The sequence below is a fragment of the Sturnus vulgaris genome, chromosome 5 (genome assembly GCF_052056855.1).
Source record: "Sturnus vulgaris isolate bStuVul1 chromosome 5, bStuVul1.hap1, whole genome shotgun sequence".
NCBI classification, from domain to species: domain Eukaryota; kingdom Metazoa; phylum Chordata; class Aves; order Passeriformes; family Sturnidae; genus Sturnus; species Sturnus vulgaris.
Genome location: NC_142247.1, coordinates 135,083 through 157,134, shown reverse-complemented (window position 1 = coordinate 157,134; position 22,052 = coordinate 135,083). Strand labels below are relative to the sequence as shown.

Below are 22,052 nucleotides of genomic sequence, written 5' to 3'. Positions count from 1 at the left end.
GTCATTTTTCAGAGTAACATTTTACTAGTCTTTTATGTGGGCTAGAATTGACATCTAGCTACTGTCTTTGCTCACTGTTTATAATTTCAAAAAAGTATCTCACAGCTGTCAAGAATTTTACCCATTTTTAAAGTTTTATTATCTACTTTCATCAAAGACCTAGAGAACTCTTCAGCTAATTGATTTGAAATGGTTGCATAAAAATTATCTAGAAACACCATGCGTTCAAAGCCTCTTTTTCTATAAGTGAAAAATTAACAGGTTTCAAAATCCTCAAGAGTATCAGCTACATATCTGGCTCTCAGTTTTCAAATGCCTCCAGTTTTTTTTTCCCTCTGGCTAAAATTCTGAATGGAAGAAACACAAGGAAATTTACACCAGGCAGTGATTAGGAAGATACAAGTCAGGATCATTGCCAGTAGGAAAGTAAAATATGTTTATACCTATTCCAAGGGAACTGCTTCTAAGCCAGCAGCTGCTCTGTCCCAAACACTTAATATCTCAATAGCATGGAATTATTTGATGCTAAAATTCACAAAGAGGAATGAAACTGATAGCAAAGGAAAACTTTTCCCTCACTCCTTCTCCCCACCAAAGAGTAGGGGCTACCAAGGTAAGGAATGCACTTGTCTGAAAATCACCAGACTCCCTGTGGAGCTCTCCGAGCAGCCAGAGTTCCCATGGGAAGGGATGAGCAGAGAAGCTCAGGGCAGGAGCCGTGGCTCTGCTAATGAGGCCACACTGCCTCTCCTGCCTCTCGGGGAATAAAGGAGCCCATGACGCACAGTCCCCAATTAAATGTTGCATTTTCCAGGTGTTCGAACTACTCTCAATGGCTTGGGAAAATCCACTTGCCTAAAAGCACTTGAAGTTTTCCACTACAAGCACAATTCTCAGGGAACTCTTGAGGCTTTGTTTAGCAATGCTTTCTTCTAAGGTGTCTGCCAATGATCTCACCAAAATCCTGTGGAAATCAACCCAATGCCAGCACGGACTGCCCAGATACCATCAGGGATTCATTGTGGGATGGAAGAGCAAACAGCTTGGGCAGAGGGTGACCTGCAGCTGCTCCCCTGGCTGATGGGTCTGTAGCTCTGGGGTTGCCATCTCTCCCACCATCCAAGGGGGATTTTTAACCCCTCCACACTGGATTCCAATAGACCTGGCATGCTACAGTGCAAGCTGTCAAAACGAATTTGTTGAACAGTTTCGCTGCCAAGAGGTCATAGGAACCTTGCGTTACTTCATGAGAAAACGTGCAAGTTTCAAGTTTAACTGGAAGTTCTGATGGCTTGTGTCACACCCAATGTGGATTGCTAGTTACAATCACTGAACAGCCTAGGATAGACACAGACTTAATACTTTGGAAGTCTGATACAGATAAAAGATTGCATGCAGCACCTGCTTGTGTTCAGCCAGGAAATACAGAGCAGAAGGTTCCTGTTCCATCTGCACAGTGGCTTCATTTAATGTGCCTTTTGTTGTTGCTGCTGATAAATTACTTCCCTTTACAGTCCTTTGCACATGGTGATTGTTTATTACTATTCTTGCCAAAGGCATCATATTCTACAAATTCAACACCTTCAGTGTAGTCAGCTCTTCTGCTCAATTCTCTGTACCTTCTCTTTCCACATTTCTAGGCAAAATCTTTGTGTTTAAACCTACTTCGAAGAACTTACCTTCATCAAGGAAAGTGCTATGGGACTTTTTAAGATTAATGGTATTAATCTCTGGTAACTGGACAAGTTCCAATTTCACTTATTACATCTTTATAGACAGAAATTCTCCCCAAAGCTCCAGTGAGTGCAAGTGCTTCCTGCCCTGAAGAATGTCATGTCACTGGATTTCTCATTCATCCTGTTTGTTGTAGTCCCTCAGAAACAGGTTTCACAGGACCCTCTGGGGTCTTTGCAAAGTGTGGTGCTGTATAAAAATGCATAGAATTATTTTCAAATTGCTCATTAAAACCTGTCATTTCACTGGGGGGGGGGGGGGGGGGGTGCTTTGTTGGGTTTTTTGCTTGTTTTTTTTAAATTAGCTATTCAGGAAGGAAAACCTCTGAGCCATTTTACCTGATCAGTCACCTTCTGCAAGTGCTTTCAAGGTAATGTACAGCCACTGACCCCACTCCTAAACACTGGCTCAGGTACCCAGCACAGAGAGCATACACAGGAGAGATGATTCTGTTCTGTGGTCAGGGTGAAGCAAAGAAAGGCAACTCCTGGTTTTGAACATTTTTCTTCCATATGTCTCATGCAAGGGGTTGAAAATTTAAATATCAGCAATAATTTGATGAGCACCTCAGAGTAAAGAGACTATTCAGTAGGACCTTTGCATATCCTAATAACAAGAAGTTAGGTTCAAAATATAATTAGAACATTTTTCTATTGCTTCCCTGTCCTTTGGTAAGAAAACTATTCTTTGAGGATAGATCTGGAAGTCCTTAGTTGAACAAGAAAGTCCCCAAGGCTAAAATTCCCCCAGCAATCCCCAAGAGCTTCTAAAAGCCCAAATGGATTATTTGTCTCTTGTTCTTTGATGTAGAGAGGGTACCCAAGGTTTGCTCTGGCAGTGGGTTTCCTACAAATTTATATTCTTACCAAGCCTGTTCCTAGGACTGGCAACAAAAAGAAGAGGAAAATTAATGTTGAGAAATTAATAATCCATAGCAGTAGAATAGCATAACTAGAGCAATTAAAATGTTATAGGCAGTGAAACTAGGATGCCTTATTAGTTAACTGCAAATGTCTTTCCTCTTTCTGCCTGTCCTTGGCTGCAAGCTAAACACTTACAGTAATTGTTGCTGTGACTGGCTCTCCTCTGAGTCAGTCCAGGTGCCAAGTGGCTCAGGGTTGGGGCATTTACATGTTAGCAAAAATAAAGTATTAAAGGAGCATTTGGCCAGTCTCAATGAGAGTAGTTGAAGACTCATTCCACCAAGAGTTTATAAGTGACTTTGCTTTGCAGCACAAAAATATTAAGGGATGCAAATGTATTCTCTTTTGGACTATAGCAATCACTTAAATTCAGATTTTAAGGTAATGTGGTATATCCTAATCCTATTTGTATGTTTTGGTTTGCTTTTTTAAAGAGTATTTTCCTTCTAGCAGGTGAAAATGCATTCTGTTGGAATACATATTTTTAAAATGTCTTTTAGGAAGGAAAACATTTCATGTTTCTAAAGACTGGCCCGTAAACCTGCTGTGGGCATAGGTATGAAGATTATGCTTGTCACAGCAATCCACTCTGGCTAGACAAGGCTTTGTGAGTGTAATTAATTTCACCTGTGCTTTAGAAATGAAGGTGGTCTGCCTTCTAATTTCCTGTAACTAATACAAAGTAGGATTGTAAAGAAAACAGAGCTCAAGGAACAAGCTTCTGTCTGGTTCTTTGTCCTGTAGCTGCTTTAAAGGCTTTGTTTCAATTACAGAATAGGAATAGATAAGTAGGCAATTTCTTGCAGAGTAAGAAAACCTTTCCTGTCTGGTTGATTGCCTTCTGATGGGTTTTGTGCCATTGTGCTGTGGGAGGCACTGAAAAGTGACAACCAAGGGCTGTCATGTCCAGCATTATAATTGGTGGCGTTTGTGTGTCATGTCTCAGCCCTTGGTAGTGAATTGTGTAGGTGATGAGTGCATCACCTTGAATGAGGCATTGTCTTTCCATGGGACATCCATGCCCTGCAAGGCTTAGAGGACTAAGAAATCCTACTTGGACTTTCTTTTCTGTCAGATTGACTTATGGAATTTTAGAGAGAATCCAGACTCTGAGCATCCTGAAAAGCATTGTAGAGGACATAAGTATGGTCATTTCTGAGGAACTGCTATAATTAGTTCATAAAGGAATGGTGACACTCTTCTGGAGGTGTAAGAAAACTTTCAGTAATGGAAAATACCTCCCTCAAGTGGTTTTGGGGAAGTTCCAGTTAAGATATCAACACCTATAAAGAAGTCAGGGAGGGCTCTGTAAGAAAATTTCAGTAAAAGACCAACTTTGATACAAACTTGAGATTTTACAATGAACCAAAAAACCAGGAAAGATGAGAGGATTGCACTAAACCTTGTGGGCCTTGTTCTTCAAAGCACTGCTGCTTTCTAAATGACATAAAACCAGTCCAAAGGCGTTTTCCTGTCAGTGTGGAGATGCTTATCAATACAATTTGTGTCATGATGGGGTGTTGGAGAATTACGGGATTAAGGGATTTTTATAACAAATTTACGAATCTGATCATGAAACTTCACTTATTTGAAAGGACAGTGTGGTAAAGGTTACCAGTGGGAGAATAACTGGAATCTGTGTCAGAAATCTTTGAAAGCAGCAAGGTCAGCAATGAAGATCAGAGGTCATGCAAAACTAGCACAGATCCCCTATTGTGTAAGCTCAGTTTTCCTCGTAACTGGAGGAAATAGCCTGGAAGCTGTTCTCTTAAAAAGGTTGTAAGAGCTCATAATCACTAAGTCTCCTAATCACTAATTACTGTGGACTATTAGGCATCCTAGTATGTCCTAGAAAAGGGGAAAATAGATTTCCAAGTTTCCAAACCAAAGAAGGATACAAGACACTTTAAAATACCAAATGTGAATTGCGTGTAGTGTAATAAAATTCCAGCTGCATTAAGAGCCCAAAATGGATACAAAACGAAGGAAAGGATAATAATTTGTATTAAATCTAGGAAAGCAGAAGCCTACTCTGTGTTTGGCTGTGTGAGTGAGGTTTTAGCTGCCATGGGAACCTGCTGTACTGAAGACAGTGGGAGGGAATAAGCAGGGAAAAGGAAGAAGAATTTTAAACTTTAGTACCTTTTCTGTTTATATAATCAAAGCCTACAGGTAGCAGAAGATGGAATTTACAAACTCTCTCAGCTCAACACACTACAGGGGGAGCTAGGCACCTTCTTCTCCTTTACTCAAACTTGCAAATAAATATTTTAGCAGCTGTGACATTGTGGCAGGAAAAACTCAGGGTGGGAATGAAATCTTCAAAACTTTCCTTTCCTTTCCTTGTGGCAAATGCCTTGACTGACCCTCCCATGCAATTCTGTGCAATCCCCTTAGTGGATCTTTTCACTCTTGTTGTTTTGGGGGGTTTTTGTGTTGGTAGGGACATTGTCCTCTGGATTTTGGGGAGCAGGGCATATTGGGCATAACGGGAAGGACCAGGGACTGGATAAGAAGTCTTTGGGAATCACCTGTTCACCCTCCAACCTGTCTTCTCTCATGCACTCCCCATTTCTTTTTTTTTTTTCCAAGTCCATTTCCCCTTGAATTCTTTTGTTTCCTGGAATTAAGCAATTAATAAGATCAGAGTTTTGGTTTTTTTCCTCTCCACAAAGCTTTGTCGCGTGTCTCATCAAACTTACAGCAACTTGCAAAGAAAAACAGCCCCTGGGAGCTGTTTAGATGCTCCTCATGATTCCCATCTAGGGCACCCAGCATCTTTGCTTTGCTGGTGTGCCCGGTGTCCTGGAATTGATAGGAGGGGACAGAGGAAGAAAAACCTGAGGAGGTGGGGGAGGAGGATGGGGGTCAGACAAATAGCAAATGCTCAGGCAAAACAAGAGACAAAACAAGTTCCCCCACGCCCATTCTTTTTCTTTCTCAGCCTCCAGTATAAGATGTACATCTGCAGATGTACAGGGCCATTTCTAAGAGGAGGTTTTCCCCTCCAATTTCCCCCCCTTCTAAGCTGGGGCCAGTGCTCGTGCATGCAAGTGTGAATATGCATAAGAGGTAGAGGAAACTTACCTATGAAAACTAGTAGCACCATCTCTGGCGATTCCTGCTGCCAGGTAAGATTTGACTTTTCTTCTTCTCTTTGTTGCTTCACTTTTCATAGAGTGTTGGAGCCCTGGAGCCTGGGAGTGGGAGGATGTCTCCTAGCTGGGTTCAGGGGTGAGCAGTCCCTGTGTGCACCCAGTGCAGCAAGTGCAGCTGCTGTGCTGTGGGCTGACACCCAGCAAGGCTTAGGAGGCTTACTGCAGAGTGCAGGAGTTCCAGAGGGGGAAGGATGTTTTCTCACTGCCTGCAGTTTGGAAGGGTGAAGGGGCTCTTCAGGACCTGCCTGGAGGAGTTTTAGCCTGCTGAATGCATGGACCTGAGCGCCAGGCACAGGGGCACATGCCAGCCCTCGGGACAGTGAGTGCCACTGCCACCCCAGCTGTGTCACAGGTGAGCCACCGGGCGTGCTTGGGGTGGGATGGAGAGCAGAGCCCCCAGAGAGGGCTCCCACAGCCCAGGCAGCTGCAGCCAGGGATGGAAGGAGGGCTCTGAGCCCCAGATGTGAGCCCAGCAGACAGTCAGGGACAAGGTGTGAGTGTGGCCAGCAGCTCCCTTCAGGCAGTGTCACCCACCTGGGCTCAGTTGTTATAGATGTGGTGAAGCACACCTGGAATGCTGCAGTGGATGGTCACAAGCCCTTCAGCAGGGACAAGCACAGAGGGACGGGCAGTGGGGTAATCTTGTACATCAGGGAATGTTTTGATTTCTAGAGTTTAATGACAGTGACAACAGGGACAACTGTTCATGGGTAGGAGTCAGTGGAAAGGCCAGCAAGGCAGATGTCATGGTGAGAGTCTATTAGAAATACAGCACAGCAGAGAAGAAGGGAACTGTAGGAGCTCTAGGAGGTTCCTGCTGTGTGTGGAAGAATGCCTGACAGCTGGTGACAGAGCTGATGAGGACAGGTGTCCCTTGGCCCTGTTTGTGAAGCTCTTTGAGAAGGACTGGCAAGTGATGTGGCACTTGCAGGCTGTCTGGGGCACAGTGGTCGTGAAATGAAGGAGATTTAATCCTTGGAGATGTAAGAAGCAGAGCTCAGAAAATTGCAGCTTTGGACTTCTGGAGGGAGGACTTTGGGCTGTTTAGGAAACTGGTTGACAGAGCTCCTTGGGAGAAAGTTGTGAGGGGCAAAGGGGTCAAGGAAGGATGGAAACTGTTCATGAAAGAAATCTTAAAGGTGCAGGAGCAGGGCAGTGGGATCATGGCCTGTGCCAGCAATGGTGTGGCCAGCAGGACCAAGGCAGTGGTTGCCCCCTGGTACTATGCACTGGTGGAGCCACAGCTCAAATCCTGTGCTCAGTCGTGGCCCCTCACTGCAAGGGCAGCGAGGTGCTGGAATGTGTCCAGGGAAGGGTCTGGAGCACACGTCCTGTGAGGAGCAGCTGAGGGAGCTGGGGGTGTTTGCCATGGACAAAAAGAGGCTCGGGGGGACCTTCTGGCTCTCTAGCACTCCCTGCATGAAGGCTGTAGTGAGGGGCACGTCAGGCTCTTCCCCTGAGTACCAAGGACAAGAGAGAACAGGTCCAAGCTGCACTAGGCAGGTTTAGACTGCACACCAGGAAAGTCTTTCCTGGAAGGGTTGTCAAGCACTGCAATTGGCTGCCCAGTGAAGTGCTTGAGTCACCATCCTTGAGTCACCATTTAAAAGATGGGTGGATGTGTCAGTCAGGGACAGACAGGGACCTCTCAGTGCTGGGTCTACAGATGGACCCAATGATCTTAGGGGTCCTTTCCAACCTAAACAATTCTGTGATTACATTCCTGCCATGTTTGGAAAGGAAATGCTTAGTCATTCTCTGTCCTTATATTCTATGCCACTAGAGAAATATGTTATCCCACATATGGTAACAAGCTGAGGCCATCACTGTACCCAATTCAGTGAGAGACCATCCTTACCAGCCAGGGATTTCCTTGGATGAAACCAGAGATGTCCCTCACCTCCCACTGGAATTGACAGTCTGTGAGGAATACTCCCAGTGTAACACTGACAGTGCCAAATTTGTGATCACAGGGAAACAGTCCCGTGTATTCAACTGAAGAGGAGGGATCAAGCTGATAGTGCAGTTGGCTGTGGCTCCACTGGGTACCTTGTGTTCTGTCTTAAGAGTTTCCATCCGAGGCATTGTCAGGGCAGCAGACTGATGGCTGCAGGTGGCTCTGAAAGCTACCAACCTCCTTAAAGCCATGTCACAAGAGGAGCTGGGGGTACATTAAAACCTGCAGAGCCTGCATGAATATCAGGCCTTCCTTGCACTCTTCTATTTGACAGTCAGACTATAATTATTAACAATCTTTATACTGTAATAATTTGAGCATAAGTTTTGTTTAAGCTCTGCTGTCCATTTGAGATTTATTTCAGCTCAGTGGAACACAAGCTTGCATGATGCTGTCAAGCATCAGTTTATCATACTCCACCCCCACACCACCACAGCAATTTATTTGGTGTTCTGACCAATCCTGCATGTGTGGTGCAGTGGAGGAGACCCTCTACACCTCTGCCACACCTTCTCCAGCTGGAAGTTGCTTTGCTCAGAGATAAGGACAATCCATTTAGCTGTGCTGCATCTGTTTTCCTTTTCCAGGTTTTGGGGTTTTTTAATTCTTAATTGCTGTAAATACGCAGAGCATTTCAAACTTTGCAGTAGAGGCTGTTCGATGTGCTTGCATGGCAGCACACATTTTGTGATTGTCATAAAAGACTTTATCCTCATGCAAGTGCTGTGAGATACATGCTGTCTTTCCTCACTGTACAGGTTCAAAAGTGGGGTACAGAGAGACAACGTGACTTTTCCCAAGACATCAAGAAAATCAGAAGCAGACCAGGAATAGGTGTAATAAGTGTTCAGTAAGCACAAATTAATATTTTTATAAATGCAAAAAAATCTATATACTTCTTAGTGTTGTTAAGGAAATACAATAGAGTTCCTGTCAGGACAGTGTGAAATGCAAATATTTCTCCTATAGATAGTCATTGCTCTTATTTTAAATAATAGAGAGATCTCGCTGAAAATTTTGGTGCTACAAGCAAAGCCTTTTTGTCTTGTTCATATATGAACAGAGCTTATGAGTAAATTTTACCATCTAAAGATAAACTTTTGTTATTTTCACTTGTATTTCTGGTAAAACAAGTGCATGTTTGGGAAGCCATGAAAACACATGTATCCAGAGGTGTGTGTATGTGTATATATATGTGTATATAAAACCATACATACTTTTAACTTGTGTAAGATCTGTGTCTTCAGACAAACATGAAAGAACAGAAACTGTTCCTATTCACATTTTCAGGCAGCAGTTCTGTAAAACAGGATTGCCTAAAAGTGAACACAGAAACTGGTTTCATAAATATTTTCAGATCTGATTTAGAGATTGAAATTATGAACAAAGTACTGCAGTATGTAACTAGAGATTTAAGAATTACTGATATCTTTTGTTTTCAAAGTACAGTATTTAGGTTTTGTTTACTTCTTTGTATTTACCTGCAAAGAAGCAAATTCACATTTTTTCCTGGAACAATTGACCACTGAGCCCTAAGACTCTATGTAAAATGGTAAAGGGAACTAAACCTCTTTATTCTTGTGTAACTCATTAGCTAACATCAGATGATTAGAGCTAATGTTTCCATCTAAAACAATTCAAGTGCCTCATTAACAGGGATAGATTTCCTTTGATCTAATTACTTATTGTCCCAGATAAATGGGAGATTCAGAGATCAGCGCTGAGAAATCTCTGCAGACCTGGTCACATCTAGAAACGTGAATTTACAAGTAGACTTCAGAAATGTCATTTAAAATTATAATGAGCCTTGTTTAGTCTGCTGGCAATGCTTGGTCAAATGTTGAATGAAATCACATTGATGGTAACTGGAGAATGAAAATGATGGCTGTTTGCTGAGTATGATTTAATCTCCATTATTATAGGCAAGTGGATTGCAAATTTCCATAATTAAACATCCAGTGCACTGGTCAGATTCTGTTGTAAAGTTTGGTAATTGCTGTTGTTGGGAAAACAGTCCAGAGGGGTGTTGCTGTCACATGATGAGCTTTTGAGGCTGAGCTAATGGGACACCCTTTTAAGTGTTCTCCATGTTTTGTGCTTTAGAGGCAGAGGATACCGTCATGGAGATTTCATCAAAAGAAAACGCTCACTTTTTCTCAAACAACGCAATCTTGCCCGTGGACCGATCTTCGTTCAAATCCGAATCATCCGCATCCAAGGAAAAACAGTCATGTTGTGGAGGTATAAAGGTAGAGTAAGAGCTTTGAATATTCCAGTAGGGACTTAGAAAATCTCTCTCTTTTTTTTTTTTTCTTTTTTTTTATGAATGATCCCTTTTACAGTTCTGATTATGACGTGCTGAGCCAGTATGAAATTATTAGAGATATTTCTAAGTCACAAGAAAATCTTCTTCAGATCTGTATTTGCCTAACTTTCGGCAGTCATCAAATATAATTTGTTGGCTGAGGCTTGCATATTATGAGATCTTCAAGGCCCATCCTAAAACGTCCCTCTGTCTTCCTTATTGCTCCACCTGAAGCTGAGAGCAGAGCACTGGCAGACAGGTACCACAGGCAGCTGTCAGCACAGATTGCTTTTTTAAGATAGTACCATGGTAGTCTCCTGGGCTCTCCAAAGTAATATTGCATTATGGTCTGTGTTATTATATGATATTATTAAGGCATTACGGTAATATTGCTCATTCAAGAGAACTCTGCATGAGGTGACTTTGAAATGACTGCAGAAGAATTGCCCCTTTATCTCCATCTCTGTCACCCAAGCAGTTTTTGCTGGAGGTGATGGGAGGTGTCTGCTCTGAGGATGCAGCTGTGCCTGCCTGCTGCTGGGAGCTGCTGCTGGGAGCAGGACATGGGGCACACATGTTCAGGACATGGGGCACAGCAGGCAGCACACAGCTCTGCCTGATTCCCAAAATGCTGACATTCTCCTGGGGAAGCTCTCAAAATCACCATACAGTGGTGAGATGATTTGAGTTACACAGAAAATCGGTCTGGTCCCAGTTCATCGTGCACATCGTGCGTATTTCTGGTGTTTTTTCCCTCACTCAAACACACATCTACTTTCAGGTATTAGTCCAGCTCCCACTACAGCCAATAGTTGTCCTGAAGTCTATAAATTTTGAATGGTTTTGTTTTGAAAGAGAAGATGAGTTGTATTAAATAAATTTTGTACCATGATATAATTCCATCATTGCTTCTCCATTTGCTACAATGATAATCCAATCCCCTCAGTGAATAAAACTTCAGTCACAGATTAGCCAGTCAGAAATCGCTTATTAGCTCCAGAAATAGAAAAGCAATAATATTTCAGCTCAGTTTCTTTCTCTATAAACAAGTCTTCTGGGAACCCAAACCAATAACTAATGTATCTCTGTAGGAACTTAGAAAACCTCTCTCTTTTTGAGTTCTGATTAGATCTTCCTGAGTCAGAATGAAATTATTAAAGGTATCTCTAAGTCATGAAGATGTCTCTGCTACAGGTTTTGCCTAATTAGTTAAGAGAACAATATGCAGATACAACAGGCTATTTTTACCAGTTACCAACCTTCATTATCAACCTTCCTATGTCTTAAAATTGCCTTTATTGACCCGAAAGATTTGGTGAAATATCTACTTACAAGCACTGACAAACGAGACAAGAATGTGAAATCATGTGTACCTTTCTGTCCCAGCCTTAAATCAGGAGTGTCTTTCCACCAGTGCAAACCTGGGACAGTTGCAAACCCAGTAAACGAATTGGTGCCAAAGACATTCAGAAGCATTTCAAGTTGTAGTTTACCTATACAATTTTCCAGTATAAAAAAAAAAAAGTCCTTTCACATTGCTATTTAAATTCCAATGGAATAAACATACAGAAAATGTAAAATATTATGAGAATATTTGTACTAGAGAGTTCTTTGAGAGCTGCTGCTGTAGGAAAAAAAGAACCAGAGAGGGGTCGTGTATGTTTATTTACCCACAACTGTTTGTGAAGGAGGGATAACCAGCCATGCATAAAGTGTATTGAATGTGACACAGAGATCTATTTGAACCTTAACACAAGGATTTGCATTCAGCAGTGATGCTGTTACCACTGTGCCTTGTCAAATGAGATGTTGCAAGGAGATTTGCACTGGAGTTGAGTACATTGCTCAGAGCACAGTCTTACTGGGACTGTGATTGTCACAGAGGTTTAAGGAGCAGGGCGAGGTCCTAGAGTTCTATTCAAATAACACCTTAATGTGTCTCTTAATTTCTGGGACTGCAGAAAGCATCCATATTCATATTCAAACTGAGTCAACACCACCTGTATCTGTAGGCAGAAAGCAATGTTGTGGTTTCCATGACCAAACGCACTGTGTGTGGGTATCTGTGGAGCACATCACCTCGGTGGGGCTGCATTCAGTAAAGGGGAAATTCAGGCAATAGATCTGCAGAACAAAGAGTTCATGCTCAGGACCCTGCGCTCCTACTACAGGAATTTTGGACCAGCCCTCGTCTTCCAGTTTAATTTTGTGGGAAAGGGGTTCAGTCTGCACCTTTGAAGTGTATATCAAAGCACTGTGAAGGGAGATGGAGTTTAATTTCCAAATCCCACTCCTGATTCAGAAGAACATGCTAAATCAGATATAATGATAGCTAAGAGAAAACTGTCTCTGCCAATCAAAAGGATGGGAGAAGATTGTCCCCAGCAAAATGCACTCTGAGGAAAATGCATGTGTTAGAGAGTGCCAGAGATCTCGTAGGGGAAGGATGAGCCCAGAAGAGAATTGCCTGGCAGGTCACTGTTCATCTCACAGAATATGTAACATATTTAAAAATGTTCAAAAACTCACCTCCCCAGAAAGCCACACTTAGCATTTACCCATATGGTTACTGTGTAAGATACTCCCTCCTGAGAAAATCCCAAGTTTCTGCCTTTCATCAGAGCAGTAACTTTGGCATCTACCTGAAATTAGCAATGGTTGAGAGTCAATTCAGTTTTTATCAATATTGCTCATAAGAGATGAACAAGTAGGAATCTAGCATTTAATAAGAAGTAGAAGAAATATTGGTTTGGCTACTTGACAAAAGAAGAGGTAGGAATGCAGAATTTGTTTAAAAATAATGTATCTTCTGCACTACCTGATTTTAATCACTGTCATTTTTTTCACAGGTATTTCTTGGTGCCTTGTCTTTTGTTTATTTTGCTAAAGCACTGTCAGGAAGTTATCTAAAAAGTACTATCACACAAATAGAAAGAAGATTTGACATTCCTTCCTCTTTGGTTGGTGTTATTGATGGAAGTTTTGAAATTGGTATGTGCTGTAGAAACCCATTTTTACTGTAGAAAAAAGAGAGATGCAATTTATTGTGAAGAATGCTTGTATGAATCTCCCTGAACCATAAAACTGAGCAAGATTCACCTAGTAAAAATAAGTGGGACTATCAGTATGACTGTGTTCAATAGGAGAAGGTTGCTAACACAGGCAATTCAGCATAGACATAAAAAAAATTATAATTTGATAAGCTAATCATGTGACTAATTCATACTAATAGACGTTTTGAGTGTTGAATGCGAATTTACCCGCAAAGATTTCTGCAGGCAGAAAGCCACCTCCCCCCCACAAGTGTTTGTCCTTTGTGATTTATTAAGCAGCAGGAGGACAAACCTCTAACTGTAATCTACATTTCTTGTGTGGTCCCTTTCCTTCCCTCTCACTCTAAGGTTTCCAGCATGTCATTGTCTCTTACTATTTCAGATTCCTGCATTTATCTCATGGGTGTTCAGTGGACTGTGGTACTCACAGGAATGAAATCTTAGCCTAAGTGTATAGAACTCTGATTCCTCCTTTTTCTGCTCTTCTGGTCATTTGCTCTCTTCAGCTGGCACAGTCTTTCTCCTCTTTTCCAGCTGTTTATCCAAAGATTTATGGTTTTCCTATCACAGAAGGCATTGGGCTCCTGTAGAATGCCTGGAAAGAAGGAGAAAGACCAAGCCCATCAGCCCTCCCTCCCTGAAATCAGTGCCCATACTACACACCAGGAATTGTTATTTTAGGGGATCTCTTATCAACAAGCAGTAAAACTCAGTTTTCCTTTTGTACTCTCAAAGGGAACCTCCTAATCATAATTCTAGTGAGCTACTTTGGAGCAAAGCTTCACAGGCCAAGAATAATTGGAGCAGGCTGCTTAATTATGTCAGCTGGAACATTCCTGATTGCAGTGCCCCAGTTCTTCATGGGACGGTGAGTGCAAAGTGAGCAGTGTTTTCCAGCTGGGTGTGCACCCTGAATGGCAGCTCACTAAAGCATTTAGGCATTGGATGTGAAGATGGAAAGAGGCATATGGGGATGTGGTTACTTAATTTAATTTATTTTTGGTGATAAGATTTATTACTGTAGAATTTAACATGTATACTATTTTCAGTTGTCATCAACTTATTTTTTCATTAGTGTCTGATCTTGATTTGCCACATTTTGATGTGGATCAGGAATTGTTGAAATGTCACTAAAGAAGTGATGACTATACTCAGGAAGACAATCTGAGTACCAATCACAAGCCAGAGGATACACCAGTTTTTGATAATCTCTTAGTCCAAAGTCATAGCAAAGTTCCAGTTAAACTGAAATGAATCGCTGGCACAGAGCCAATGGAACAATTTTCACATTTGGCTGCAGTATAAATTGATATCTGTTTATCCCCTGTAAACTACCACTGGCAATGGATCCAGATGGATTTATATGGATGCAGATGAAATTTGCATTTAAGTGCTGTAGGCCTATCTGGTAGTTACCGACCTGATTGCTTTTTCTTCTCAGTACTTATGACTAAAGACAACTTTGTTTTGTAAACAGATACCGGTACGAAAGATTCCCTTCCACCATCAATTCCACTCTTAGCCTCTCTCCATGTCTGCAGGATAAAAGCCAAACTCCACTCTCAGCCTTGGAGAAATCTGAAGCAAAAATAAATGCAGGTGAGAATGATCTCTGTTAAATCTTGGGTCTGGTAGTGCTCACTATCATTGATGTTCCCCAAACCTTTCTGTCAGGAGATCCCAGTTTTGGTTAGAAGGAAGTGAGAGAGTTTTCTAAGAAGGGATGTCGTGGCAAATTTATAAAACTGGCAAAATTGTAGCATCTTTGGGGCAGCTCATGCTAAAAATTTGTCTACCCTAAGCTGTTTCACAGTTTTCCTACTGTTTCTCCCACAAGGGAGGTATTCTAGAAGCCCTGAGCTTTCAGTGTCCAACTGTTACTACAAACACATCATCGTTGTCTCTTGTTGTGTACACAGGGTGTGAAAAGGAAGCAGGCTCTTCCATGTGGATCTATGTTTTACTGGGAAATCTTTTGCGTGGAATAGGTGAAACCCCTATCCAGCCCCTGGGAATTACATACATTGATGATTATGCTGTTGAAGAGAATGCTGCCTTATATATTGGTAAAATAAATATGATTTCCTTTTTCTAATGGATTTTTCCCCAGAGGAAAGGGAGTCATTCTGAAAAATGGAATGAATGAATGAACTTGCCTTGATTGTTTTGCTTGCATAATTTCCAATATTAAAGTTTATTTAACAGTCATGTACACGCAAGAGACCAAGTTCCCATTTAATTATACCAACACACTTCCATTATCTTAATTTGGTGAAAGAATTTGACCTTGGGTTCCTACTGTTACCCTAATCTTTCTAATTCTTCTGGATGTGGACCGCTGAGCCTCTGTGCACATTCAGTTCTCTGGAAAGTGATAAACAGGCACTCTTTTAAGCAGTTAAAATAGAATTTCAGTGGGCACTCAAAACATTCTCTCCAGATTCATGTAGGATTACGAACAATAGTACTGAAACTTTAGGAAGTTGGGATCACTGTTTTCTTGTGTTCATTGTCTGATCCCTGCACATTCACCTGAAATATTACCAAAAAGTCCTATCTCATCAGCATCACAAGTTTCCAGCCAAGCAAAAGGCAAAAAAATCAGATTCTCTCTGTAAAAGATTCAGTCTTCCCAGATTTCCAGGTGAATTTTTTCAGATTCAGAGCATTCAGAAAGTTTGGCTGAGGGTGTATTGAAACATATTAGCAGTGGAAACCAAAGCAAAGTGATGCCTCAACCTATTCAGGGCCTACCTCAACTTAAGGGGGTCAGTTAACTTTAGAAAATGACATTTGCTTTCCAGTCACTTTAATCTTGTCGGCTAAAGCATTTCTAGCAATTGTAGATTGGTGCTGCTATTGAGTTTAGGCCATTCAGTTTCCTGACATTTAGTTTCCTGACATTTTTTCCTTCAGGCTGAATTTAACTCTTTGATTGGATAACAATAAATAAGTTTCATCGTAGTAGGGAAAATTTTATTGATGACTTTTTTTCTTCTTGAATAAATTTCAATTTGTGTACCTGTATCTCTTGCTGCCCTTCACATGCAATTATCTGCTGTTAGATGCAGAAGAGCCAGTGCCCTTTTCAGCTCAGGAGTGTAACAGTCCCCTGTTTCCTATTCCAGGCTGCGTACAGACAGTGGCCATTATAGGGCCAATATTTGGCTTTCTCCTGGGATCCCTGTGTGCCAGATTATACGTTGACATTGGCTTTGTAGATCTGGGTAAGTCAGAACACTCAGGCTTTAAAAATCCAGCCAGGCTCCAAAATGCCTATTTCAGGCCAGGAACTCCCTGGTTATCTTCTAGGCATGAGGGGCTAGCAGGGGTAGAGTAGGCACTTGGTGAAATGTAAGGGATGACAGCAGTGCAGTGGTCCAGGCAGAATAGGCTGGCAAGAAGGATGGCTGTAGAGGAGGAAGGAGCTCTGACTCTTCCTCAGCCCCAGCAGATCTGCAGCAGGTGCCTCCAAGAGATGCTCTGGTAAGGAGGCTCTGGGGAGATAATGGGAGCCAGGAGAATACAGGACTGAAGCTCAGGACCCTGCATGGGCTTTTTTAATATCCTCTTGTTGCCTAGAAAAGTGGTTTGACAGGGGGTACCAAGTCTCCTGATTCCTTCTGAGAAGGAAGTTTTCTTCCTTCTGAGAAAACAGGAAGAAAAAAAACAGGAGGAAAACAGTTTTTTTTTTCCTGGGGCTTTTGTGCAGAACAGCCTGACTGGGGGCAAGTGAGCGGCCACCTGGACTGCCCCATGAGCTGGTCCTTGCAGCACCCCCGGGGATGATGTGCAAGTGGCAGAGCAGTGTCAGGGCTAGGCTGCTGCTGTGCCCAGCAATCAGTAAATGCTCAGCATGTCCCCACAGCTGCTCTGTAAAACACCCATAGGGACACAGAGCACAGCTACACCTGGCGGCCTGGGGGGGAGTCCCTGCAAAACCACCTTAATATGAGCAGCAAATATTCTCCAAGTGTATTGACTTGTTTTTTTCTTTTGCACTTTCTCCAGACAGCGTGGCCATAAGTCCCAAGGACGTGCAGTGGGTGGGAGCGTGGTGGCTCGGGTACCTGATTGCTGGGGTGATCAGTGTCCTGGCTGGCATCCCCTTCTGGTTCCTGCCCAAGCACCTCCCAAAACCCGAGAGCAGGAAGGGCTCCAGCACCTCTTCTGAGCACTCGAGGTTCATCATTGAGGAGAACAAGGACCAGCACACATCCTATTGGCAACAAGCCAAGCTTGCAGAGATGGCAAAAGGCAAATCACTTGAGTTGTCTTCCTGATGGTTGAGTTTTTCTCTCAAAGGCTTTTAGACTTATTTTTTTTTTATTTATAAAGTTTTATAAAAATCTTATAAATTTTTAGACTTAAAATTTTTATATTATATATATATAAAATTTTTTCTTAGGTTTCACTCTCCAAGTCTTTTCAATGTTCCCTGGACTTGCTATTGCGTAAGAATGTCTTCATCTGAGATTTGTGAAACTATAATAGTGGCCCAGCACATATCATGAAACTCTGCAAAAATTTTTTATTCTCATTTAGTGACTAATTTAGTGACTAATGCAGAAGTGGTGCTCAAAAGAAAACCAACCCTTGGTTTGTCCTAATTATTTTTTCCTGTAAGTTCATTCATTAGGAAAATGTGCAATATCTGATGAGAATATAGTTGGGCACAGACCAGCTACAGTATTAGAGGAGCTGTCTGGATTTAGACAGGAGCTGTTTTGCACAATTGCATTTCCTTGGCCATGCTTTGCCAAAAGCGTTTTCCCTCAGAACTTGAATCTGTACCTCAGTATGTCTGTACTTAACTGCCAGCTGTGCTGAGCACTCTGCCCCAAGTCAAGCTGAACAGTGCTGCAGTGGTTGAGGACACAGAGAAACCAAATCATTCCTAGTTTATGATGGAAAGAAGGTATTTCAAACAAGATATTTCTTCTGGGAAATTGGTGCTTAGTGTTTTGCTCCACTATTCCTCCATCCAAAAATGGGGGAGCTGTCAGGAGCATCGTGGAACTTCACAGATTCCCTCTGAAATGTTTTGCAGTTTGGGGTTTTTCAGAAGGTGCACACATGTTACAAAGCATTACTCACAGAAGTTATTCTCTCTCTGGCCTGCTTGTTATTTCTGCTGTTTTATCTTACAGACTTCCTGCCATCACTGAAGAACCTCTTTGGGAATCCAGTTTACATTCTGTATTTGTGTGCAAGTATCATTCAGTTCAATTCTTTAATTGGCATGGTAACATATAAGCCAAAATATATTGAACAACAGTATGGGCAGACATCTTCAAAAACTAACTTTGTTATAGGTAATGCTATATCTGCTTCTTCATATCTTTAAAATGGACATTTTAGGAATGGCATATACATATAGAAAAAAATGTCTTTTTTTAGGGTATGTTCATTTCTTCTCCTTCTTTCTCTGACTTTAAGTAATAGCTCACAGAGGTAAGTTATTTCATTTCTGCTTCAGCACTAATTAACTCTGAGTTTGCCTTTGCAAGAGTTACTGTAAGAGTTTACATGATTTGATATCTTAATTCTCACTTAACTGGAAATCTGGAAAGTAATATATGCACAACACAAGAAAATAACTGAGAACCTATTTTAGAATACTTTACATAAATTTATTGTCAGACAGATCTGCTGCCTTGGCGGCTTCCCATTCATTTAAACAGAATGAAGATGAGTTCAGTGGGTGCTGTGGGTGGCTCTCTGAAGAGACTGGGGTTAAATAAGAGGAATTCAAGTCATACCCCAAGCTGTCTCATACAGCACAAGAGAGAGAAGCTGCTTCAGCCTTTGGGTAGAGAGATCAACATTTTTGTAGCTGACTTCAAGAGGGTGGACTTGACTGCCCAGTTGCTGAACCTGCACGTGGGGTTCAGCTCCAGAGGTCCAGGGCTCCAATAGCATTAAGCAGCAAAGAGGTTTACAGCTAGCCAGCACAGAGGGAGCTGCCTTGTTTCAGGGCAGCATTAGTTGCACAGCAACAGAAGTATATATATGCAGAAAAGCTGTAATGATCCATTGTGCTATGTTAATTCCAGTAAAGATAGAAGCTGGAATTTCCTGGCACGAAACTCCTCAAAGCAAGGAGAAACCTTCAAGTATAGTTGACGGCCGAAGAAAGTCCAGAAAACAATCCCTACATTCAGTATAGTACTTCTCATTGTATTTAAAGATTTTCTGGAGCTAAGCTTTCAGGTATGTGCAAACTGAGTGAGGATTAAGAACCATTTGATTTCTCTGAGCACAGGGACTATATCCAACAGAGAGTGTGTGGTGGTTTGGTTAGGGAAGGATCCTGCTGAGGGGCTATCCCTGCACTAAGGTGATTTTTCTTCCTCCTTTTCCTTTCTCTCCAAATCCACCCTTCCTAAGAAACCTAAGGGCTGACTCAAACTCAGTGTTTATTTCTCTTTCACAACCTCTTTTACTCTTTCTTTTTTAAAACATAGTTTCTACCAGAATCTCAGATAGATATCAAAATTGTCATAGCAATTGGAAGCACTAAATTTTTTTTTTAAAAGGCAGGTCTTGCTCCAGCTTTCATAACATTAGATAAAACTAAATTCGTCCTCTAGGAATCAGCAGATGACTCCACTGACAAACTAATTGTGGAAAAAGACACCTATCTTAAGAAATTGGAAAAGAATTATCTAAATTTTATCCATAATCTGTCCATCAAAGAACCAGAAAAGAAGCATGTCCTAGGGAGTAAGTTTTCCAAAACTGTCCCAGCACCTTTGTAACACTCCAAGGATCAGTCTAAGCCTGGACAAAAGAAAAGTCCCTGACTGAAGATCTTTTGTTTTGTTCCTTCATCTGATTGCTGCAGCTTTTTTTGTGGCTGACAAGGTTAGTCCACTGAGCTGGGGTTTTCATTAATACAGGTTTTTCTGTTTGATTTCAGGTCTTATTAACATTCCTGCTGTGGCCTTTGGCATATTTTCTGGAGGACTGATCATGAAAAAATTCGGGATCGGTGTTTTAGGGGCTGCAAAACTTTCCTTGGGCTCATCTTTCTTTGGTTACCTGTTGCTGCTGTCGCTGTTTGCCATGGGCTGTGGGAACTCGGATGTGGCCGGGCTGACGGTGCCGTACCCCGGGTATGCTGGGCAGCCCTGCTTCAGCTGAAAGGGCTGCTCCAAACCACTCTCCTTCCTCAAAGCACACGCTGCTGAAAAGAGAGCGACTCACCTGAATAGGCCTCCCAGAAATTCCATTCAAATCAATGGAAACCACTCCATTCCAGCGGGTGTTGTGTCACGACCCTCTCATGATTATGGCATAAATCAGTGGGGTTTATGTCACAAGTGCAGATTATTTTTCTGATTACTTTTTAATTATTATTGCAATGGGACCCATCCTTTGAGCCGAGTGATTCCTGGAACAGTGAGTAGCTCAGTATGGGGGAAGAGATTCAATTAATTGTTTCTTGCCTTTGTGTGCTGCTGAACAATGAATGGCATTTAATAGTCTTTGAACTCAAAACTTAAGGATTCATGGATTAACCATGCTGTTAACCATGAGGTACACCTGAGGCTAACATTTTTGCCCATGCTATTCCTCTGTAAAACTGACCTTTTGGGAGGAGTGTCCAGCACTGACTCACAGCAGCTCTGGTAGCTGCTCCACTGGTGTCTGATGACTGAATTTGTCAGAGAGCTGTCGTGCAAGGTATCAGACACAGTTTGGATGAATCCCATTCTGATAAGTTCCTTGCTAACTTCTACGGAGACCATTTGCCATGAGTAGCTCAATCCCCTCCTTACCATCTGCTTAGTTGTGTTAAAACTATCTTAGAAAATCTGAGGAAATGCATGAATATAAATTGTGACTTGTCCCCCTTAATAAACTAAATACTATCTCACAGCAGGTGGTGTGATAGTGTGAAAACCTGTGGATAACAGAGAAATAAGGATTTACACTGCTGTGAGTGTGCAGAGACCATCTTGAACGGGCTGCAGAGAGAAGGTCTGGCCAGGTGCACCTGGCAGAGAGGTGATGGGGATTTCTTCCACTTCTGCTGGGCAACACCACCTTCTCTTTTTCCACAGCACTGAACCCGTGGCTGATTACGAGCCAGCCCTGTTTTCAGAGTGCAACTCGGGCTGCTCGTGTTCCAGGAGCGCCTGGGAGCCGGTGTGTGGGGAGGATGGAGTCACCTACGTGTCCGCCTGCCTGGCGGGCTGCCGGGCATCCGGCGGCACCGGGAACAGCTCCGTAAGGAAATCCTTCATTCCCAGGGGACACCGCTCTTTGTCCTGGAACAACAGGGTCTGCCAGAGCAAGTGGGTCTGAACTGAGCATGCCACATCCTCTTCAGTCCTGAACTCTTCAGGCTTTTTTAGAAATTTGCCACCCACATTTAAAATTTCCTCACTTGCTGTTGCCAGCAGAAATCACAGACAGAGAATGTTGGAGGCTTTATTTATTTATTTATTTATTTATAGCTGTTGGCTACCAAGACTGTTGGAAAAAACCTAATAATTAGCTTCAGCAGCAGTAGATATTTTATAATTTCCCCCTTCATTAAATAAGCTTTTTCCTTTTGTAAAAGATTTCCTCTTTGGACTTAACCTTTGTCCTAAACCAGGGCCTTTCAGAAAAGCATGATGTGCAATTCTCAAACATCCTCTTCTCTACCATTCATGTTATCATACACTTTTGCCTGATCTCTTCCAGGTATTTTTTAACTGCAGCTGTGTGGGAACCTCTGAATCTTCACAAAACTCCTCAGCCGTGGTGGGACCATGTCAAAAAGGAAATGAGTGTCCCAAAATGTTTCTGTATTTTCTAGTAATATCAGTTATCACTTCATACACTTTGTCAGTAGGTGGCACACCCGGATACATACTGCTTCTAAGGTAAGAAATCGTTTCTGCTAGCACTGCCAAATATTTTCAAAGT

At 42.1% G+C, this 22,052-nt stretch overlaps 1 protein-coding gene across 12 annotated transcripts in view; it reads left to right on the top strand.

The window, feature by feature from the left end:
- Positions 1-2,892: 2,892 nt before the first annotated feature.
- LOC106849461 (solute carrier organic anion transporter family member 1C1) overlaps positions 2,893-22,052 on the top strand; it is a 33,162-nt gene continuing 14,002 nt past the window's right edge. Inside the window, exons 1-13 of one of the 12 annotated variants that reach the window (XM_088164470.1) lie at positions 3,000-3,038; positions 8,531-8,622; positions 9,876-10,021; positions 12,927-13,068; positions 13,866-13,998; positions 14,608-14,729; positions 15,050-15,196; positions 16,259-16,357; positions 17,142-17,387; positions 18,281-18,445; positions 20,053-20,248; positions 21,200-21,365; positions 21,828-22,009. In XM_088164470.1, coding sequence (XP_088020596.1) covers positions 9,893-10,021; positions 12,927-13,068; positions 13,866-13,998; positions 14,608-14,729; positions 15,050-15,196; positions 16,259-16,357; positions 17,142-17,387; positions 18,281-18,445; positions 20,053-20,248; positions 21,200-21,365; positions 21,828-22,009 — 1,727 coding nt within the window. In that variant the 5' untranslated portion in view covers positions 3,000-3,038; positions 8,531-8,622; positions 9,876-9,892. Of the gene's footprint in view, positions 3,039-5,601; positions 5,789-5,846; positions 6,168-8,530; positions 8,623-9,875; positions 10,022-12,926; positions 13,069-13,865; positions 13,999-14,607; positions 14,730-15,049; positions 15,197-16,258; positions 16,358-17,141; positions 17,388-18,280; positions 18,446-20,052; positions 20,249-21,199; positions 21,434-21,827; positions 22,010-22,052 lie in introns of those variants that run through there. The other 11 variants (XM_088164469.1, XM_088164471.1, XM_014870073.2 and 8 more) reach the window with 11 other exon arrangements.